We start from the raw sequence: 19354 nt of genomic DNA on the forward strand, positions 1-19354 counted from the left end.
GTGAAAAGTTTATGCGTCAGTGATTATACTTATACCACGTATGCCCCACAGGCACAAGTATCGGACCTGGGATGAAAATATATGACCAGATTGATAATAAAACCTGTGTTCATCTTGAAAGTGTCAAAAACCAAGAAAAAAATTGTAAAAAATGACCCCCTTTAAAATATACTGTAAGTTAAGAGAAGGCCGGAAACTCCAGATTCGAGCCTACGAGCAAGGGATTCATTTCCCGAGCCGTTGTGAAAACAATTGGCCAGACAATTAAAAAAGACTTTTATCACTATTTCACGTTTGTATTAAGCTTCCAAATGAGACCGACCCCAAGTCTCTAGCCCTTCCCGTTCATGAAATATCTATCGGGAAACGAGCGAATTCGTGCTAAAAATCGTTGGTAGACAGAATTGCGGCACAACGATTCGGTACGTAAACATAGACTAATGCATGTATGTCAGCTGAGTACGGGTCAAAATCACTTGAATTTACTAAATAATATTACTAAATACATTAAGTTGGACCACTCACAAGCGTCAGTAGCACCTGATACACACGAGATTCGAGTTTCAAACATTTACACGGTCTTTCAATCGCTTTCTACGCCATTATGCATCCTTGTGTGAAACGTTGCGGTTTCGTTGCTATTGGCCAATCAGAAGACTCGTTACAAAATATCGAACAGCTGATTGACAATGGCGTTGGAAGGAATCTAAATACCGTGGAAAGGTTTGAAATTCGAATTTTACGTGTATCAGATGCTACTGACGGGTGTGAGTGGTCCAACTTAATGTATTTAGTAATATTATTTAGTAAATTCAAGTGATTTAGACCCGTACTCAGCTGACAAACATGTATTAGTCTATGTTTACGTACCGAATCGTTGTGCCGCAATTCTGTCTACCAACGATTTTTAGCACGAATTCGCTCGTTTCCCGATAGATATTTCATGAACGGGAAGGGCTAGAGACTTGGGGTCGGTCTCATTTGGAAGCTTAATACAAACGTGAAATAGTGATAAAAGTCTTTTTTAATTGTCTGGCCAATTGTTTTCACAACGGCTCGGGAAATGAATCCCTTGCTCGTAGGCTCACAAATCTGGAGTTTCCGGCCTTCTCTTAACTTATAGTATATTTTAAAGGGGGTCATTTTTTACAATTTTTTGTTTTTGGTTTTTGACACTTTTAAGATGAACACAGGTTTTTATTATCAATCTGGTCATATATTTTCATCCCAGGTCCGATACTCGTGCCTGTGGTATGCCCAGCCAGACACTTAATCGCAGCTGCTATTGCATGGATTTGATATAAACTTGTACATGGTGTACTATGGGGTAGATTTGCTCCCTCAGCAATTCAAGTCGTCCCGTAAATGATTTTATCACATTTAAGTCACATGTTTTTAGTGGCACGTTCATTACTTTGGCGCTGTTTACGTTCATAAAATATGTCTTCCTGGTACGCCATCCTGCAACAGAAGTTAGTATGTTATGTCATATCGAAATAAGTATGCAAGTATAAATATGTTAGGCGATCATTGGTTTTCAACTGCAAAGGACGGTGTGGATTTTACCGGACATGGAAAATTAATGTATCTTGCACTATCCATACAAACCACACGATGAATAAAACCCCCTGGGCAGTCGGCGAGACATGATATGACCTTCTACAATTCGGTTGACTTTTGATATAAGTACACCGTATTACAAGGTAAATTCGTTTTCAGGACCGAATTTGGGCACTCCTATGTCGTTTCCTGTAATACATAAGCAGTTTATTGACAACTTGCAAATGATTTAAGTTGTAATCAAGGGGCTGCGGACATAAAGTGTTGTTTAGGTAAGCTGAAAGGTCCTTGAAACCATCACACTGTCCTCATTTACACCTGACCAAAGATAGCATTTATATTTATAATACGTTAGTTCAAAAAGGGCGAAAGGTTAAAACTGAAGATAAACCTTGATTATTTAAGAAAAATAAAACTCCTCAAAGTACGTCATTGATTCGCAAGTTAACTTTGTTTTATATATATGAGCCTTGCAATGACAAAACCAACATAATGGTTTTGCGACCAGCATGGATCCAGACCAGCCTGCGCATCCGCTCAGTCTGATCAGGATCCATGATGTTCGCTATCAGTTTCTTTACTTGCTATAGGGTTTGTAAGCGAACAGCATGGATCCTGATCAGACTGCGCGGATGCGCAGGCTGGTCTGGATCCATGCTGGCCGCACTATGTTGGTTTTGTCATGACCAGTCTCATATTATATTCATTTGCTTTTTCCTTTGACATTTTTTTTATTTTCATTAACGTATAATATATATCTATATATTATACGTTAATGAAAATACAAAATGTCAGAGATAAAGCAAATGAACCCAACTTTTACACACATTACATAAATAAATAATGTGAAAATTGTGGCTTATTTATTTATTCATTTATATAATTTATTTATTTATTTATTTATTTATTTATTTATTTATTTATTTATTTATTTATTACATTCGCAACTTTTCAAGCCTTTCCGCCATATTCCCGTTAGGTTTATGGATAATCTGCAAGGTGTCCCGAATTTTATTTTTGTCCTGACTAAAGCTGAGGGGAGTGGCCAGTGACAACGAGGTAAGTGTACTAGGATGCGTGAGTCCCTGCCACAGAAAGGGAGGCGGGACTATTGTCTAAGGTAACTGTACCCTTGGTTCTCGTTGGCCGCCGTACAGTGGCTGCTCAAAGTTGATATCTTTGGCATTTTTCATGGAGGTAAATTACCACCACTTAACCCTTTCGCGTGACTGTTGATTTATCCGGAGTCCGTATTCGACAGCAAAAGCCGCTTTTTGTGCTTTAACGGGCAGATGGACTCTCAATTAAACACAGAATACATGCACTCATGACTTGCCTATAGACAAAACAAAACAAATGGTATGTGAGTCTGTAATGAAAAAATTGTTGGAAGTATTATTCACATGTCGGGCAATTATCATCAATCAGTCGTCTGCGCCGTATGCATGAAGAGGATAACTTTGACAAAAAGGTTACCTGAAGTTTAGTAGGATAAAGAAACCAACTTCTTACTGCAAGATAAGATGCAAGGCAAGTTAGAAATCAATAAGTCGTGTAAGGGCAAGATTGCACATCCTACTGACTGAATTAACCTTACATCTGATGAATCAAATTAATTTATTTCTGGACGACATGTCTGGGTTGAAACGTTCATCATCCTCGTCATCTGAACATTGTGAGCGATGCCGCGATAACGTGATCCCTGTTTTTGTGTGTTTTATCTTTATTATCTTTTTAGCTTTTTAACGAAAAATCAACTGTAAGGTCGATTAGAGAATTTGACTGTTAATTAGCCTTTATTAAACGTTGAAGGGCCATCAGATGTCATAACAAACATTCATGATCTTTTTTTGGAGGGGGGAATGGAGCAAATTAAATAATCGCCCTACTTTAATTCGTACAACGGTTAGGGCGAGGTATGTGGAGGGTCCAAACAGAAAAAAACCAAGGGTTTACGGAGTGACAAGAAATCCGCTTGGACACCAACCCTACACTTTACCTAATTAGAGTTCTCTGTTTCTTCGTTATTTACATTGTAATTAATTAATTTCATTTCATTTGTTTGTTTGTTTTTTGTTTTTTTATTTATTTATTTATTTATTTACTTATTTCATTTTTTATAATAAATTATCGCCAATCAGTTCTAAGATATGTATACAGTGTACAGTACAGACATTGAGAGTAAATGACAACAGATTTGGCATCACCATTCACTGACAACACGAATCTGTCCCGGTTCCATGTGTAACGTGTGAGATGTTGAAATGTACATTTATCAACACAGCCCGCATTTTTAATTGTTTCCTTCATAAAATATCTCTTTTTTTAGCTAATGCAAAGAACACTCGAAAAGGCATTTACCTCTAAACATCGTCGTATACACAAGTTCATTGAGAGTTTAACAGGACATCTTTTAGCGGATCGACATGACCTAAGTAAACTAAGGGGCCATCTCAACGTTATATGTTTCAATCACCTGCTGTCGTCTGCATGAAAGAACGCATAAAATGCACACAATAAAGTGCTCCTGAATTGTAATAATTACGTATTATTGTTACTTAAATGCGTATGATCAGTTAACGTGTTTTAAAACAGTTAAAAGTCGTCATTTGGAAATGTACTTTAACTCGATCCACCTTAGGTCAATACATGTATATAATGGGCACCTTGACATGGTGGGTCATATCAGGTTATCGTGACGAATTTAAGTTCATGTAAGGTAAACAGGTCGTTATGAATGTTCTAAATTGGGCAACAATAGCCATAGTTCGGAACGGTTCCACAATTACTGTGGACGGTCAATGAACTTTTATTTTAAAAGTTTAAATTCTTTTTTAAAGGTGTAGATCATATGACGACTTGTTTATAACGCTTATGTTTGTAACAAAATGTTTGCATATATATGTTTTTTGTTTTCTAGATTGAAAACAGATATATCAAAAAGGAAAAATATGACATTTCTTACAAGCGTCTGTAGATTATAAAACCAAAACAATATCATATGTTTGCATGAGTTTTACAAATTTATCACAAAATTAAGTAAGGTTTTAACAAATGGGGAGGGGACAAGAATTCTGTTATTATAATTAACGCTTTGTTTAAAAAAAATGAAACAGAACGTTTTCCATAATGAGTGATATTGAATATATTTCACTGTCAAACTTTTGAAAAAGAAAAATGCTTAAAAATAATACGGTAGTAAATCAGTAAAAAAATGTTGAAGATCATCTCTTTAAAGAGATTTATTACAGTAAAACCTGTCTTACACGACCTGACCAGCTTCTGTGTTTGAAACTTTCATAAATTTTAGGGATAACAAGATAAAATTTAAAGTTAGAGCTCTGAAGGAAAAGAATTTGGTCAAACCGCACTAACATGACTAAAGTGCAGACTGGACTGACTTCCGACCCACTTTTTGCAGATATTTATACATCGCAACAGCAAGTGAGTTGCACTATTAGGATCATTGATTTGAGTACTTTTAAGTGTTGAAAATTGAATACCGCTTAAACCGGTGCTGTATGGGGCGGGATTGCACTTTTTCATTATCCCTCATGTACAGACTCAATCAAACTGAGTTTGCAATTTCCATGTAATTTTGTTGTATTTAAGTTATTAGTGTTCTCAGAAAAAGACTACACATGTATTATACGCAGTGCACACATGTCGGGGAGGGTGTGTGTGTAGGTGTCACTTGTACTAGGAATGAAATAATGCTTTCCATGAGTCATTGTACGGCCCAATGTCGAGTGACAATGTAAAGTGCAGCACAGCGCTTTGATAAACGGGTATTGGCGGCCAATGAACTAAGTGCACTGGCAGCTTATATATTTGATAGTTTATTGATTTTGTATATGAACTAGGTCACTATAAAGATTCAAACCGCACAGATAATCGAGCATTTCTAAAGCAGCATTTCAATCGATTATTTGTTATATAAGTTGAGCGTATATATATATAAATAGAACAAATCTATCAAAGATAAAAATAGAATCATGCATTGGCGTACTTAGCTACATGAATAAATGATCGCCACCGCCTAACGACGGGTGCCTATGTACTCACATGAATTTTATAACGTTTAGATAATGGTTTTAGAGCATGTTAGATGCTTGTTTTCTGAATAAAACAGCACTGAATGTAAAATGATAATCATACAATCATTTAAGCAGCAAAATGTGAACAAAACAGATTTTGACTTCCATTCGAAATCCCTATAAATATACTAATTGTCAAAATTACAAAAAAACAACAGAAGAAGAAGAAGACAGTCCAGATAACTGAAAAATGAGTAACTTGTTGTAAACTATAAAAGACTTTCAAAGATAAAAAAACAAGATTTTGAGAAAAAAAGAGTGAAAGCATTTCTTGGGCATAATGGGCCTTTAACCTCTATTCTACTGGAGTCAAGAGTGATAAGCCTTATGTGTCCTCAGTATCGAGCCAGGCCAGGTAGAACAATGGGTGCAGTGTGACCAGGATCTTTAATGTACTAACTTTAATTTTCCATCTTAATGTCCCAAATATTGATCAAGAACAGAGAAAAATAAATAACCCACGAATTAACTGGCGCCCCAGAGGTAGGTTTCGAACCACGGGCCTCTGGATTGCCGGTCTAGTGTGCTAACAAATAAACCACGTATTTATAGGTGACTTCACTTTTTGGAGGCATTTCTACGAAAGACCGGTTGGGACATTTCAACTTCATGAATTCACGATTTTAGCTTCATGAATTCACGATTTCAGCTTCACGATTTCACGATTTCAACTTCATGAAATTGAAATCGTGAATTCGTGAAGTTGAAATCGGGAATTCATGAATTTGATATCATGGATTCGTGAAGTTGAAATTGTCAATTCAAATGGTTCAAACATATACAAATTATACTTTTAAAGAAACCAGCACCGCCTATAAGTATACAAATGTATATACTTTTAAACCGATGGACAATGTCCATCCAAAACGAATTCATAAGAAGTTTTTTTTGAAGGTTTTCTTCGTGTGGTCTTTATTTACAGGGTTATCTTTATTCGGAGATGGTCAAAGGTGTGAAGTGGTGCATAAGATTATTATTTTGTGCTGAACGAAAATTGATATAATCTAAGAGAGATAACTGTTATATAAAACGACCAAGTAGTATATGGAGTTACGTTATACCATATTATGGCAAAATTGATTTTATCAATCACAAAAAAAATTATAAATACATTTTTTTTTAAATTCATTGATCATTTCTTTAAGTTTAAACACGATCAAACATAAAAATCAATATCATAATAAGAAATTTACGGTGGCACAAAGGTGACATGTGTGTGTGTGTGTTTTTATTTATCCCGTAATAATATCTTTTATTCCTCCAATATTGAAGAGCATAATACATGTAACAAATTAATAATATTTTACAGACAGTAAATAGAAATATATGGACAGATCAATCAGAATCAGAATAGCAAATGCGTCCTTAAGAATCTCACAGTTGTCTAAACGAAGAAATGAAGATCGAAAATGTCAGACAAAATCGTTATTCATAGTAACAATTATTAAGTATAAACAACTGACAAAAAACAATGTCCACTGGTTCAAAATTAACTAGAAACGAAAACGAAAGGCTAGTCAATTTACAATGGAATTTGTTCCTGCATATTTAAGTATAATTAAGTTATAAAGCTATAAAAAGAAACTATGACGAAAATACATAACTACATTACATATGCAATTTGATTATTTCAAAGTATCTGATATAAAGTGAGTTTGTTCTATATCACACTAATCGTACATTTTGCAAACACGTATAGTAAAATGTATATGTTTAAACATGTCCCCGTCAATTGTAACAGCTAACCTAAGCAAATAATCACACTGTTCAGACGGTGTTAACAAAACGAATGACATGTAATCACAGTGACATCAAATTCCACGAGATACTATGTCGTGGCCACGAGTTACTTAGTCGTGGGAACGATATACTATCTCTTGGGCACGAGTTACTAAGTCGTGGCCACGAGTTACTAAGTCGTGGCCACGAGATAATTAAGTCATGGGAACGAGATACTATGTCGTGACCACGAGTTATTAACTCGTGGACACGAGATACTATGTCGTGGCCATGTGGTCATGGATTTTTCTTAAAGATCTTCTCCTCTGAAACCATACAGCGAATTCTAATACTAATAATATGTAATAAATGTTTTCAGCTATCAAACATACAGTTTGTGAACATTCAATGAGACGTACCCCTGTGCAATTTTCAGAATTACTATTACACCTGTTTCATTTTCATCGTGTTCATTTTAATTACAATGTATCACGTTTTTATAAATTTGTAAGAACACTGTTTCGTGCCAATTTAAAATAATATAGACCATAGTTTCAGAAGGGTTGAGTCTCTGCGAAAATGTTTGCAAAGTTTAAAATCGATATAAAGATACACAAACAGAAAGAACATATCGCCGGTCCTTAAAACAACCATGCCATGTCGGCCTCAAGGGGCCATTTCCGTTTGGTTAGCGCTTTGTGGCTTATACTGCTGTGAAGAAGAACCTCCAACCTAATGCCAGAGCGTAATGCACAACGAAATCAGATAAATGTTGTTTTAACAGTTCGCACAAGAAAATGGTATAAATTTATTAAGAAAATTCATACTTACTTTATATAGAAAAATATCAATTCACCTATAAAAAAAACGACCATGCCATTTGGGCCTATCGAGGTCATATTCTTTGGGCTAGAGCTGTAAAATAGAACTTATATTGCTGTAAAGAAGAACCCTCTAAACTGATGAAATTCATAATCCGAAACGGAATTACACAAACTGTGTATGAACGGTTGACAACAGTTAATAGTGCTGTTTATTACGAAACATTGTACACTTTATATAAAGAATAAAGTCGGTCCGAAAAACTACCATACCACGCGGAACTCCCGATTCCATAATTCTTGGGCTACGTGCTTAGAGCTCTAGTAGCTGTGCCTTATATTGCTGTAAAAATGAACCTCCAAAAATTTAAAGGGAAAATTTCTAATCTTAAACTGATAAAAAATGGTGGTAAAAGGTTGGAACCAAAAATTGTGGGTTTTTCGAAAGATTTACATTTTTATAGAAAAAGAAAATCCCCGGTAAAAAAAGACCAGGGCCATTATCTAAACCCTTACAGTATTAACCCGGTCAGTTTTTCAAACAAAAGATGCATCTTCATCATAAAATACCGAGTTACTTGAAACATATTTATTTCATGAAAGCTTGAAGATTCAAATTCTTTTCCTGGAACTAGCATGTATTGGTGAAATTTAAAGAAACATAGTAGTAAGTCTTGAACCAATGATCTCTGGATTGAGAAACAGACACTTTTATCAAACGAATCCCCTTAAATATCGATTTGGATGTGGGAATACGTAAATGCTTGGATAAATTTATGATTTAAAGTTTCCTTCTCTTTTGTTTTATCAATTTATTATAGCATTCAAGCATATATTATTTACACATGCATTTGTTTTTGTTGCTAGTCTAACGGAAGACGGTACTGGTTTCCTATATAGCAGTTAACGGCCCCTAATCGCACTTTGTAACAAATAAAATAAAAATCTGCCTACGAACGAGTACAAAACATTGACAGAACAAAGTTAAGAACCTGTCCAGTGTAACCATGTTTTCAACTTTCCTTTTTAATTAGAATATAGGCCTGGATATAACGTTTTCTCGCTTAAGTTCAAAATTTCATAGCAGTTTTTCGGACCTTTCCTAGTGTGAATATAATTCAGTACCAGTAAGAAATTTTAGGATGAATTTAGCACATGCACTGATCATATATATGAAAAAATTAATATAAGCCGTTTTGAAAAAAAAATCATATTTCAACGTCTATAATAATAAATAATGTATAATTATAGACGTTGAAATATGATTTTTTTTCAAAACGGCTTTTATTATTTTTTATATATATAAACAGGTATATATATGGTCAGTACATGTGGTGAAGTTGACAAATGTGCATTTTATTTGGATTTTAAAGGCGTTTTGAGCTCCACACCCAAAGTGTCTGTGGATTTTATCAAAAGAAACAGAACCCGCGTCGTTCTCAAATATATTGTTGCCTATTAATTTACCCGGAATAGGGTCTCAGTTATTGCGCATGGAACTTCACAGATATGAATTGATGAAGTAACATAGGTGTCCTACTGGTAAAAATGGACTATTTTGGACGCGGAAACTGCTATGAAACCAGTAATTTATATGCGTTGGTGCCTTTCTGTTAAATTCAACAAACACAGTTCTTGAAAACGAAATGAGAGAAAGAAACTCGACAGTTGTTGCATTTGGCTGAGCTGAAAGTCATTATTGAATGGGGTCAACATTGTTAGATCATTTTATCACACTTTGAATTCTTTCACTGTTGACTCCACATTAAACAACAAAGGGTTTAATGTTCTTTGGTCAAATTCTATTCTTTGGGGTAGATTCGAGAAAAACAACAAATTGTCAAAAATGGAAACAGAGCAACAAATAACAGATTATGTTGCTCTTGCAAGAGACTTAGAGAATCAGGAACTTGAGGTATATTGGCATTAGAAATTCCAGAGTGTTTAATATCTAACTAAATTTCAATTAAACAGAATTATGGAGTTTTATCATTTTGTCACTAGTTTTCGCGATCTGAGAATATGTCAATTTTATGCTAGGTAGTGTCTTTCAAATAGTATAATGAATTTAGAAAACCTGTCCTAGAGATGTAGTTTGTGTTACACAGATTATACGTTTTTTTTTAATAAAATGTTATTATTCAGGCTGCAGGAGGCGTTGCAAATACAACTGTTTATGGAAAATTGCTGTGCATTTATCTCTTACAAAATGACACGTAAGTAATGTTAAAATTACCTATTTTCTCCACAGATGCTAGAGGTGGGAAGCCCCAAACACCTTAAAATCCAGATAAATACTGTTTAAAATCCAAATATATTGTAAAATTGTCAAGCCTAGCACTAGCCAAACAAATTATGCTCTAGGTCTTTTTAGTATAATGTATATCGTCGATGTATGTAAAATCGCGGTGTATATAAATTTGCGGATTTTGTTTACACTTGGATAATCTCGTAAAATCTCGTCGCACCTGCCCGACAATGACGTAATATTTCTCGCAAAATGTGTCTACATATGTTTCGTGTATCAAACCATCACAAATCACACAAAAATGGGCAGTTTATTGTTTATTTTCTAATAAGTATAAAAAAACATGATTTTACTTATGCCCAAATATCTACCTTATAAGTAATCCATTTTTATTTACTTAGAAAAGTTTGTCGAACAATTCCCAGTTCCGGAAATTTCTTCAAGATGTGAAGGTCAGTCGGCCATGCTTTTTTTCCCAAACCGAGGCTATGAATAAATTTACTGACCGATTTTGGATACCCATATCAGCTAACGCAAAAAGTGTCATTTCCTTCATTTAAAAATTAATTAGGTCTAACTTTAAGCCTATTTGACCAAAATAAAATTGACAGAATAACTTTTATGTCATCATCAAACTTTAAGATGTAATCACAGGTTTAGATTACAATGTGCAAGCACTTGACCTACTTAAATCTTTTGCCGGAAATGAGGGTCATATGGGGAGGTGAAAATCGAATTTATCGGCTGTTTTTGTTTTTTTTACTACTTACATGTTTACAAAATAAAACTGCAAATAAGAAATAGATATACAAAATCAACATTGTTCTGAAAAATTGATATTTTCTCAGTTTAAAGTGACTGGAATTTTTGTCATGTGCACTGATTTGACCTACAATGACGTATTTGTAGTCGTCCGCGAATTAACATACAGTTCCAATATGGCGGCGGTCATGACAGACGCTTATTATTTAAAGTTACCACTGACAAATACGAGTGTAAGTTGGTGAAACTTGAACTGACTTGAAATTGAAAAAGGCCAATTGTAAGCAAACATTAGGTGTATAATTTATTATTTATCTTTTTTCCACATTATTTCTCACAAATGTGCCTAATACCGCGAATATACATCAATCGAGGATATATTTAACGAATGCCGCCCTTCACACAAGTAAACTTATCATAAATCAATAGAACCAAATAAACACTGTTTTGTTAAAAACAATTATTTTTATGCAGGGTCTAATAATATTGTTATGCTGGTTTGCAGTGGTAGCATAGCAGTTGGGGTTTCCAGATCCTAGCAGTTTTCATTCCTTCATAGTTTTCCTCCAGTACTGTACAGGGTTGTCATTAACATTTTTTGCAGAAGGTTTGTTTTGAACTTGAGGCGGTCATTTCTGTCTTTATCATGCATAACAAAGAGTGTTTTCTTAATTTTGAGGCGGCCCATAATGCATTTGAGACAGGCATTTTGGCCTCCTGCCGCCTCTTAATGACAACCCTGAGTACAGCTTATTTTACCAATGAAGCATCAGTGCAAATCATCAAATCAGGGAGACATTTGTTTTCTAGGCAACACAGCAATTAAACAAGTTCAATGGTTTATATATTTTGAAGATTTGCCTGTTATTTAAAGTTACCTTCGAGAAAACCATCAGCAATACCTGGGGAATTCAGGTTTGAATCTCATGCACAATAATTGAAGGCTTATTCCAGGTTAATCAGTATTTTTGAACAATTACTTGCTGCAGCCAATTGTATAAACAATTTAACCGCGCGGTTACCACACGGTTACGGTAACCAGCCCGGTAACCTCGCGGTAAGTGATTGTATAAAAAATATCAAAACCAATAACCGCGCTTTAACCACGGTTAAATCTAACCCAGGTACTGAAGCTTGGTAACTGCACGGTAACCAAAACAAACATGGCGGACATTTTACGTGTAAGCACAGACAACCCCACAATTCCGACGAATTGACAGATAGGTGACTGATTTGACGGACGAGGAGTTACAGAAAAGATACTTATTTGCTGCAGACAGCATTAAAAACTTGTCAGACTTCAATGATGGAACCAAGCGCTGATACCACGAAAATATTTAAGAAATTGTGGATTTAAATACACAAAACGCGGTTTTTCATCTGCATAGATGACACACATGCAAAAATACAATCGCAAGGACAACCAGACGAAGCAGCTATTGTTAAAAAAAAACCCATCAACATAGCATTTATTTTCAAGCAACTTGTGATCACAGTGCATTTCAACAACTGCATTATTTCCATAAATAAGATCTATACTGTATACTGTACATGTATTTAGAAAGGTCTTACCTGTCAGTGTCTCTGCAAAAGTTTATTCTATCTACAGTACATGTATAGATTAATAATATCCCTCGGATTCACTCCTTTATGACACAAAATCACAAATCAATTGAATATAATATAACAAAAAAATATCCACGATCTCTTGTTTATATTTATATTAGTCAATGACGTATAAACTATCCTGTAAACTTGAATGAAGTTTCTACGTCATAGTGTACACGATGACATCAATAATATTGATTACATCACAGCTTTTTGTATGGAAGACAGGTTTCGCCATTATTATTGTTCAACGAGCACACGATCTCTGCAGTTGCATATATGACATACATGACTGTATTGAATAATTATGTAACTTGTTCAGTAGATCTAGATTAATAGCATATTATATTTAAATTTTATAGACAACATTTAAAAAATGTGGGCCTACAATGTAGTCTTTGGCTTAATTGGCTTTGTTTTTGAATTTCCCGCGGTATACATTGTATCTTTTCACATTTTATGATAAAATAAATTAGAATTAGATCATTCTTGTTTCATTTCATCATTATCTAGCAATAAATGCAGCAAAAGAATTTAATTCATTATATCAAAGTCAAGCATAAGACATATAAAAAAGCACTATTCAACAAGAAAAACGATGTCTGAAGTTTGTCCGCGAAAATAACGTCACATCGTGGTGCATCATTGGTAATATTACCATGGTTAAATTTTCAGTTTTGCGTGGTTAGGTTACCTTGTGGTAAATTTGTTTGTACAAATGGAATAACCGCGCGGTTACCTAACCACAATATATACCGCGGTTATTAACTTACCGTGGTATATTTTAACCATCGTTTATACAATTGGCTGCTGATGAGATGATGTAATGCTGGACAGGTACCTAACTGTGTTCTGTAAAAGTTTCATTCTCTTGCGTTGGCAAATTCTTATTTTATTTGTAAAAAAGTGTGCTTTGGGGCTGAAAATCTGTACACAAATAAAAATGTTTGCTAAGAAAAACAAAGCACCCTGATCACTTTTCATTCTATTCCATTTTCACATACAGGTAATCCTTTTTCTTTTGTCTAGCAACTGCAGTTGGGCACTGTGCTGAGATTGACAAATTTAAGATTTTTTAGGAATTAGAAATCCACACCCCAAGTGTCTGTGAATTAATCAAATTTCTGGATTAACAACAGTTACACTATATATGTATAGTTTAGAACAGTGAACATGGATTTAGATTTGAGTGAAACTTAAATAGACTAACCAGGGCTTTTTTTTATCCTTCTTCTAAAGCAGGGGCCATTATAGGGCTGCTTCCCCAAAGAAAAATTCTTAAAATCAAAGTTTTCCCCAATAACTGAATTTACATAAAGTTTTTTCGTCCCAAAGTTTTTTCATCCCCTTTTGGAACTATACCGGGTAATTTTCCCCCAAAATTAAGGGCAAGGCTGCTTCTCCAACCTGTAAAAAAATGCCCTGCAAACATTAATGTCATTGTATATTTGTTTTCTAATTATAATAGATTTTTTAGTCCATTTGGGTGATACAAAATATTTATTTGGTTTGATTGAGTTGCAAGCTAAAAACTTATACAATTACAATTAGTCTAAGTCTTGAATGAGTTCTTTTAACCAACCAGTGCTTGACTACAAGTGTAGTTTTTTGCTCAATGGAACAAAAGCTTGCCCTTGATAGGGTTCGACCTGATGCAGCCATCTAACCTTAGATAACTATTCTGACATGCTATTAACTTAACCACTCAGCCACACCACCACAGGATTTTTAAGTTATAATCATAATTATTTAAAGGGAAAATAAGATGTATAATCAGATGTAAAACATTATTGTAGAATTTATTCTGTTCCAGGTGTAATGCAAAATTTCTTTGGAAAAGGATTCCTCAACAAGTAAAAACAGTAAGTACATTTTAAGTGTCAGACTTTGAAACTCCTTGCAGTCAGAAAGCTATAGAGCACCACTTAAAGATCCTGTTTTGATGTTAAAAAGATTATTATAATGTTTATGTTTACATAATAAAGTAACCCATTTCTCTGCTTAGTTTCTGTATTTAGGAAATACATGTAATTGGTTTCAGTGGTGTTTATCGTCTACATTTTGTATTTAACAAAAGCTTTGAATTTTGATAGGTAGAAATTGACCACATAGGCTGTTGGCCACAGTGGTTATTTTTATTGCATCAAAGCGACAAATGACTTCATTCTGGTACCTTTCATTACTGAATTGCATACTGTTGCTAATGAATGGTCAAGGATTCTTCTAACATAAACAGTATCAACTTAAATAGATAAAGATATCTGGGAGATGTCATTTTAGCATGATATAAAAAGGAAACCTTAAAAAAAATCCAACTTTTTAAGAATTTGCCATATAATTCTAGTCTTCACTTGTTGCATGGGTAGATTAAGTTGCTTCCAACATCAAAAGTAAGTTAATGTTGATGTTCAACCTGACTTTATTTACAATATTCTGTTGAATCACTAGGGTTGCCCGGAGTTGGCTTTGCTTTGGGCTGTTGGACAGAAGATGTGGCAGAGAGATTTTCCTGGGATTTATGAAACTATACAGAAAGAGTGGACAGACCCGTACAAAGATATCATGGCTGCTGTATTAGGTATTTAGTCTACCATCTTTTAACTTGACTATATGAAGATTAGGAAGAACAATTGTACTAATCCAGACATTGGCCTCGCCTTCACACTTCCGTTTAGTTTATTTGTGCAAGTTGGTATCTCAAAACTACTGAAAGGAAAGGTTTGAAACTACATACATTTATTTAAGAGCCTAATAGGTCTCTGTCCAAAGCCAAAAATCTAACATGTATGGATTATGACAGAATAAGGGCCTCTTTTAACTTAATAGTGAATTCTACATTATACAGGCTGTTGTTTTAGTATCAAGCACTGAGAATAGTTGAGCACATTGTGTCCTACTGACAGCTCTTGTTAGTAAAATGTATTTTGAAACTTTAACAATAGATAGTCCAATTCAAAGCAGGATACAAAATCCTCAGGGTAACAGTTTAGATTTATCATTACAAGTATCTGAATATAGATTAAGTGTGCATAAAGTTTTCATAATAATTTTACATCTTTTTAGATTTAAGAATCCTGTTAAAGAATGTACAAACTTTAAAATTGTTATAAATGCTAAACTTTTTCAGAGGCTACTAGAAGGCGTGCCTTTAATTTGGTAGCTCAGGCATATTCCTCCATCAATGCAGAAGAATTTGCTGCCTACATGGGCATGCCTGTTAATGATGCAGTAAAAGGTATGGGAGAGGATTTTTATAAATGATGTTATTTGAAGGTATGGGTAAGAGAATTAGGAAAGGCTGATATTGTGAATGGTATGGGAGAAGGAATTTGTAAATTAATTTTGAGTCTTTTATAATGAGTTGTGATTTCACAGTTGTTTATTAAAAAATACAGTGAAAGGTAAGCAGGTGCCAATATTGAAGCTGTATGGTATGGCAGAGGGATCTTGAAATGTACATTGTAATTAATGTTAAAAGATTTAATACACCAAGGCAGTATTGACAGGCTATAATAAAATTGATAATAATACATGTACCATGTATAATTGATTATTTAAATATTATGTGAGGATAAAATAATAAACTATTAATTACAAAGTCTTCATATTTCACATAGTGATTGATCATAACTAGTAGATGACCTCTTTTGAATTTGGGGTCACTAGGTCAAAGGTCAAGGTCACAGGGTCCTTAAATGTCAGAATGGTTTCCGCTGATTATCTTGAAAACTATTCATCACAAAGTTTTCTTATTTCACATAGTGATTGGTCATAACTAGTACATAACCCCTATTGATTTTGGGGTCACTAGGTCAAAGGTCATTACTTCTGTGAGAAGCATCTCATTAAAATCTTTGCTTTACAGAGTATAAAGCTATAAATTTGCTGCAAAAATAAGTGTTTGAAATTTAAAAAAGAAAAGTTCTAAAATGCTTGAATCAAAGAAATAAGAGCGAATAATACATGCAAAAAATCTTTGTTTAACTGTCAAAACCCTACTTAGAATAGCAGTCTAATATTTGATTCTGGAATGTTTTATTACAAATGTATGTGTACAACATAATTCATATGTGTTGATTAACATAGAAATTTTTATGTTGCCACTCTTTCGAAAATAGAACATTAGATTATGAAAACAACATGATTTTACTGTTAACAAATTTCATAAAAATATTTCATCAGATTCACACTTTTAAATCCGCCAGTTATTAAGCATAACTAAAGACATGCTTGCCTCTACTTAAGAAGAATAAATAAATTCATTTCTGCAGCATGACATGTCTTTAAGAAAAAGATGGGTGTCTTCCAACAAACTAAAATACTGAAATTACACAAGTATAAGTTGTTGTTATAATTACTGTATACATGTACATTATATATTTACAGCGGCACAAAATGAAGGATGGCAAGCTGATCCAAACACAAAATTAGTTACACCTAGAAAGCCAGGTATGATATTTACAGATTTCATTCAGTTAATTGACAGAAAATTAAGGATGACAATTGCTATTTTAAACCTCCAGTAACCCCTAAAATCATATTGGTGGCTATAAAAGTTACACAGTACTTACAAATTTGATGATTTGATTACTTGTAGTAAATCAAAAGGCTGTTTAATATCATTTACTGGTAGTGCTTTTTCCTTGGTAACTTGAATACCTTCTTATAATGATTTATAATACAATGCAATAAAAACAATGTGTGGCACACTTTAAAATTGCCAAGTACTTACTTGTTTGATGGCTTGGGAATTTAATATACACGTGCCATCATATTAAATGAAGGTACTTCAAACTACTTGCTTCTCAACACATTGGGTTCAAATCCCACCAATGCTTCAAGAGGTCAGTGGTTCTACACAGGTGCCTGCTTGTACCTACAATAATGCATGAAGAGCCATTTGAGGTCCTTCAGCACCAGATTGCCGTCAGACCAAATTTTATTCTGTGTATATTGCTTTATCATCCTTTGCAGATTTCTCTATTTCAAAAGCTTCACTTGATTTGTGTAGAAAGTTCAATTTTTTTATCTTTCAGGCTTTTTGACCTCGGTGGAGCTCCTTTAAACTTTTATAGAATAAAATATTGTTATAATTTTCATAACAAACCATTCATTGATCTATACAGTAACTAGATTTTTTGTTTTCATTTTTCAGTGGCCCAGTCTGATCCAGTTTTAGCCAATGAACAACAGTTATCAGTGTTAACAGACTATGTATCATTCCTGGAAAGTTGATCATGTGTGTTTTTGTTACGTGTTAATTAAATAGAAGAATATTGAAATCACTTCTATTATGCCAATGCTTTATCTATTGAAAGAATCATAGTGCTTAAATGAATATTCCTGCTTGATGGATATCCTATGAGTTGGGATCTACATTGTTTACTTTCACTTTGATATTTTTGTAGACTTTTATTATCCATATACATGTACATACACAAATACCAGTGTAAAAAAACATCATAAACGAAAGAAAATTTAGAATTATATGAGTGAACTGTTCTGAAATGTATCACATAATTCTGAATCAATCTGGCAGCAAATTATGAATAAAACAAAACAAAAACAACAACACAGGCAGGAACAAAATCTTTGCAAGGAAATTGCTAAGGCATCAGGGCATAAATTTAAGATGAAAAAATACAAACATTTAGTGGACTTAACTAGTACATGTACATGTACATTTATAATGTTTCCATGATTCTGCAAGTGAATGACTACTTTAATTATAATAACTTTATAACTTGTATCATTTTGGAAAAAATCAGAAGTATTCACTTGATATTTATGTTTTTGATAAATAAAGATGAAAAGAATAATTTATGTGCACTTTGTTTGAATTTATAGTATAAAGGTATTTAATTTTCTATCACTATATCCAGAATGGTTACTAAAATTATTACTGGACGGTTCTATATGGGATTTTTGGATCGCATGTAAATTTGGACAGGAAATCTTTAGGTTATCTAAATAAAGCTATATCTAATGAAATATTTTCATAGAATATCAACAGTAAATTTATATTGCTTCCATAATCATATGGTGGATTCTGGAAATAATTGTAACATGAAATGCCTCTGTTATTTTACACACATGAATGTTGTAAGTAAACGGAATAAAATGGTCTGAAACAAAATATCAGTCTGCCTTTTTAAGTAGGGATTTACCCATTTAGCAAAGGCAATAATTTACTACCATATTTCATAAATTCAAGCGTTTTTGATGTCTTTTTTTTCAAAATTCAAACAATGAGTTTTGCAGCAGATATAGTTTTATACACTTTAGACACAGTGTGTATATTAGGACATCCATTGTAAATGTCTGCATAGGAGATATTTACAGTCTTGATAAAAATATGAAGGTGATCCTGAAATTCTTTGTTTTGTGATAAGGATACCTTTATATCCTTTTTTTTGTGCAGACTTTTATTACCTCTTCCCTTCATAATGTGTACAGGTGGTTTGCAAGCGGTTATACAAAAACAAGTAGTCTTGTGACAAGTTAGGATTCTTAAATTAGTCCTTAGTTCCTTGACATAC

At 33.7% G+C, this 19354-nt stretch overlaps 1 protein-coding gene across 1 annotated transcript; it reads left to right on the forward strand.

The window, feature by feature from the left end:
• Positions 1 to 9953: 9953 nt before the first annotated feature.
• On the forward strand, positions 9954 to 18634 carry LOC132743297 (COP9 signalosome complex subunit 8-like). The gene is made up of 7 exons (XM_060731835.1): positions 9954 to 10112; positions 10343 to 10413; positions 14629 to 14677; positions 15264 to 15393; positions 15943 to 16050; positions 17202 to 17264; positions 17971 to 18634. Exons 1-7 carry the CDS (start codon positions 10044 to 10046, stop codon positions 18048 to 18050), a joined length of 570 nt encoding a protein of 189 aa, XP_060587818.1. The 5' UTR covers positions 9954 to 10043; the 3' UTR covers positions 18051 to 18634.
• The last annotated feature ends 720 nt before the right edge of the window (positions 18635 to 19354 follow it).

The sequence above is a fragment of the Ruditapes philippinarum genome, unplaced genomic scaffold, assembly GCF_026571515.1.
Source record: "Ruditapes philippinarum isolate M1 unplaced genomic scaffold, ASM2657151v2 ctg331_1_1_1_1, whole genome shotgun sequence".
In the NCBI taxonomy this organism is placed as follows: Eukaryota; Metazoa; Mollusca; class Bivalvia; order Venerida; family Veneridae; genus Ruditapes; species Ruditapes philippinarum.

Bases quoted from the DNA above. Each gene is read 5' to 3' on its own strand.
- LOC132743297 (XM_060731835.1), top strand. From the start codon at position 10,044: ATGGAAACAGAGCAACAAATAACAGATTATGTTGCTCTTGCAAGAGAC. The intron at 10,414-14,628 runs GTAAGTAATGTT...ATTCTGTTCCAG, and splicing joins TATCTCTTACAAAATGACAC to GTGTAATGCAAAATTTCTTT. The intron at 17,265-17,970 runs GTATGATATTTA...TTCATTTTTCAG, and splicing joins AGTTACACCTAGAAAGCCAG to TGGCCCAGTCTGATCCAGTT.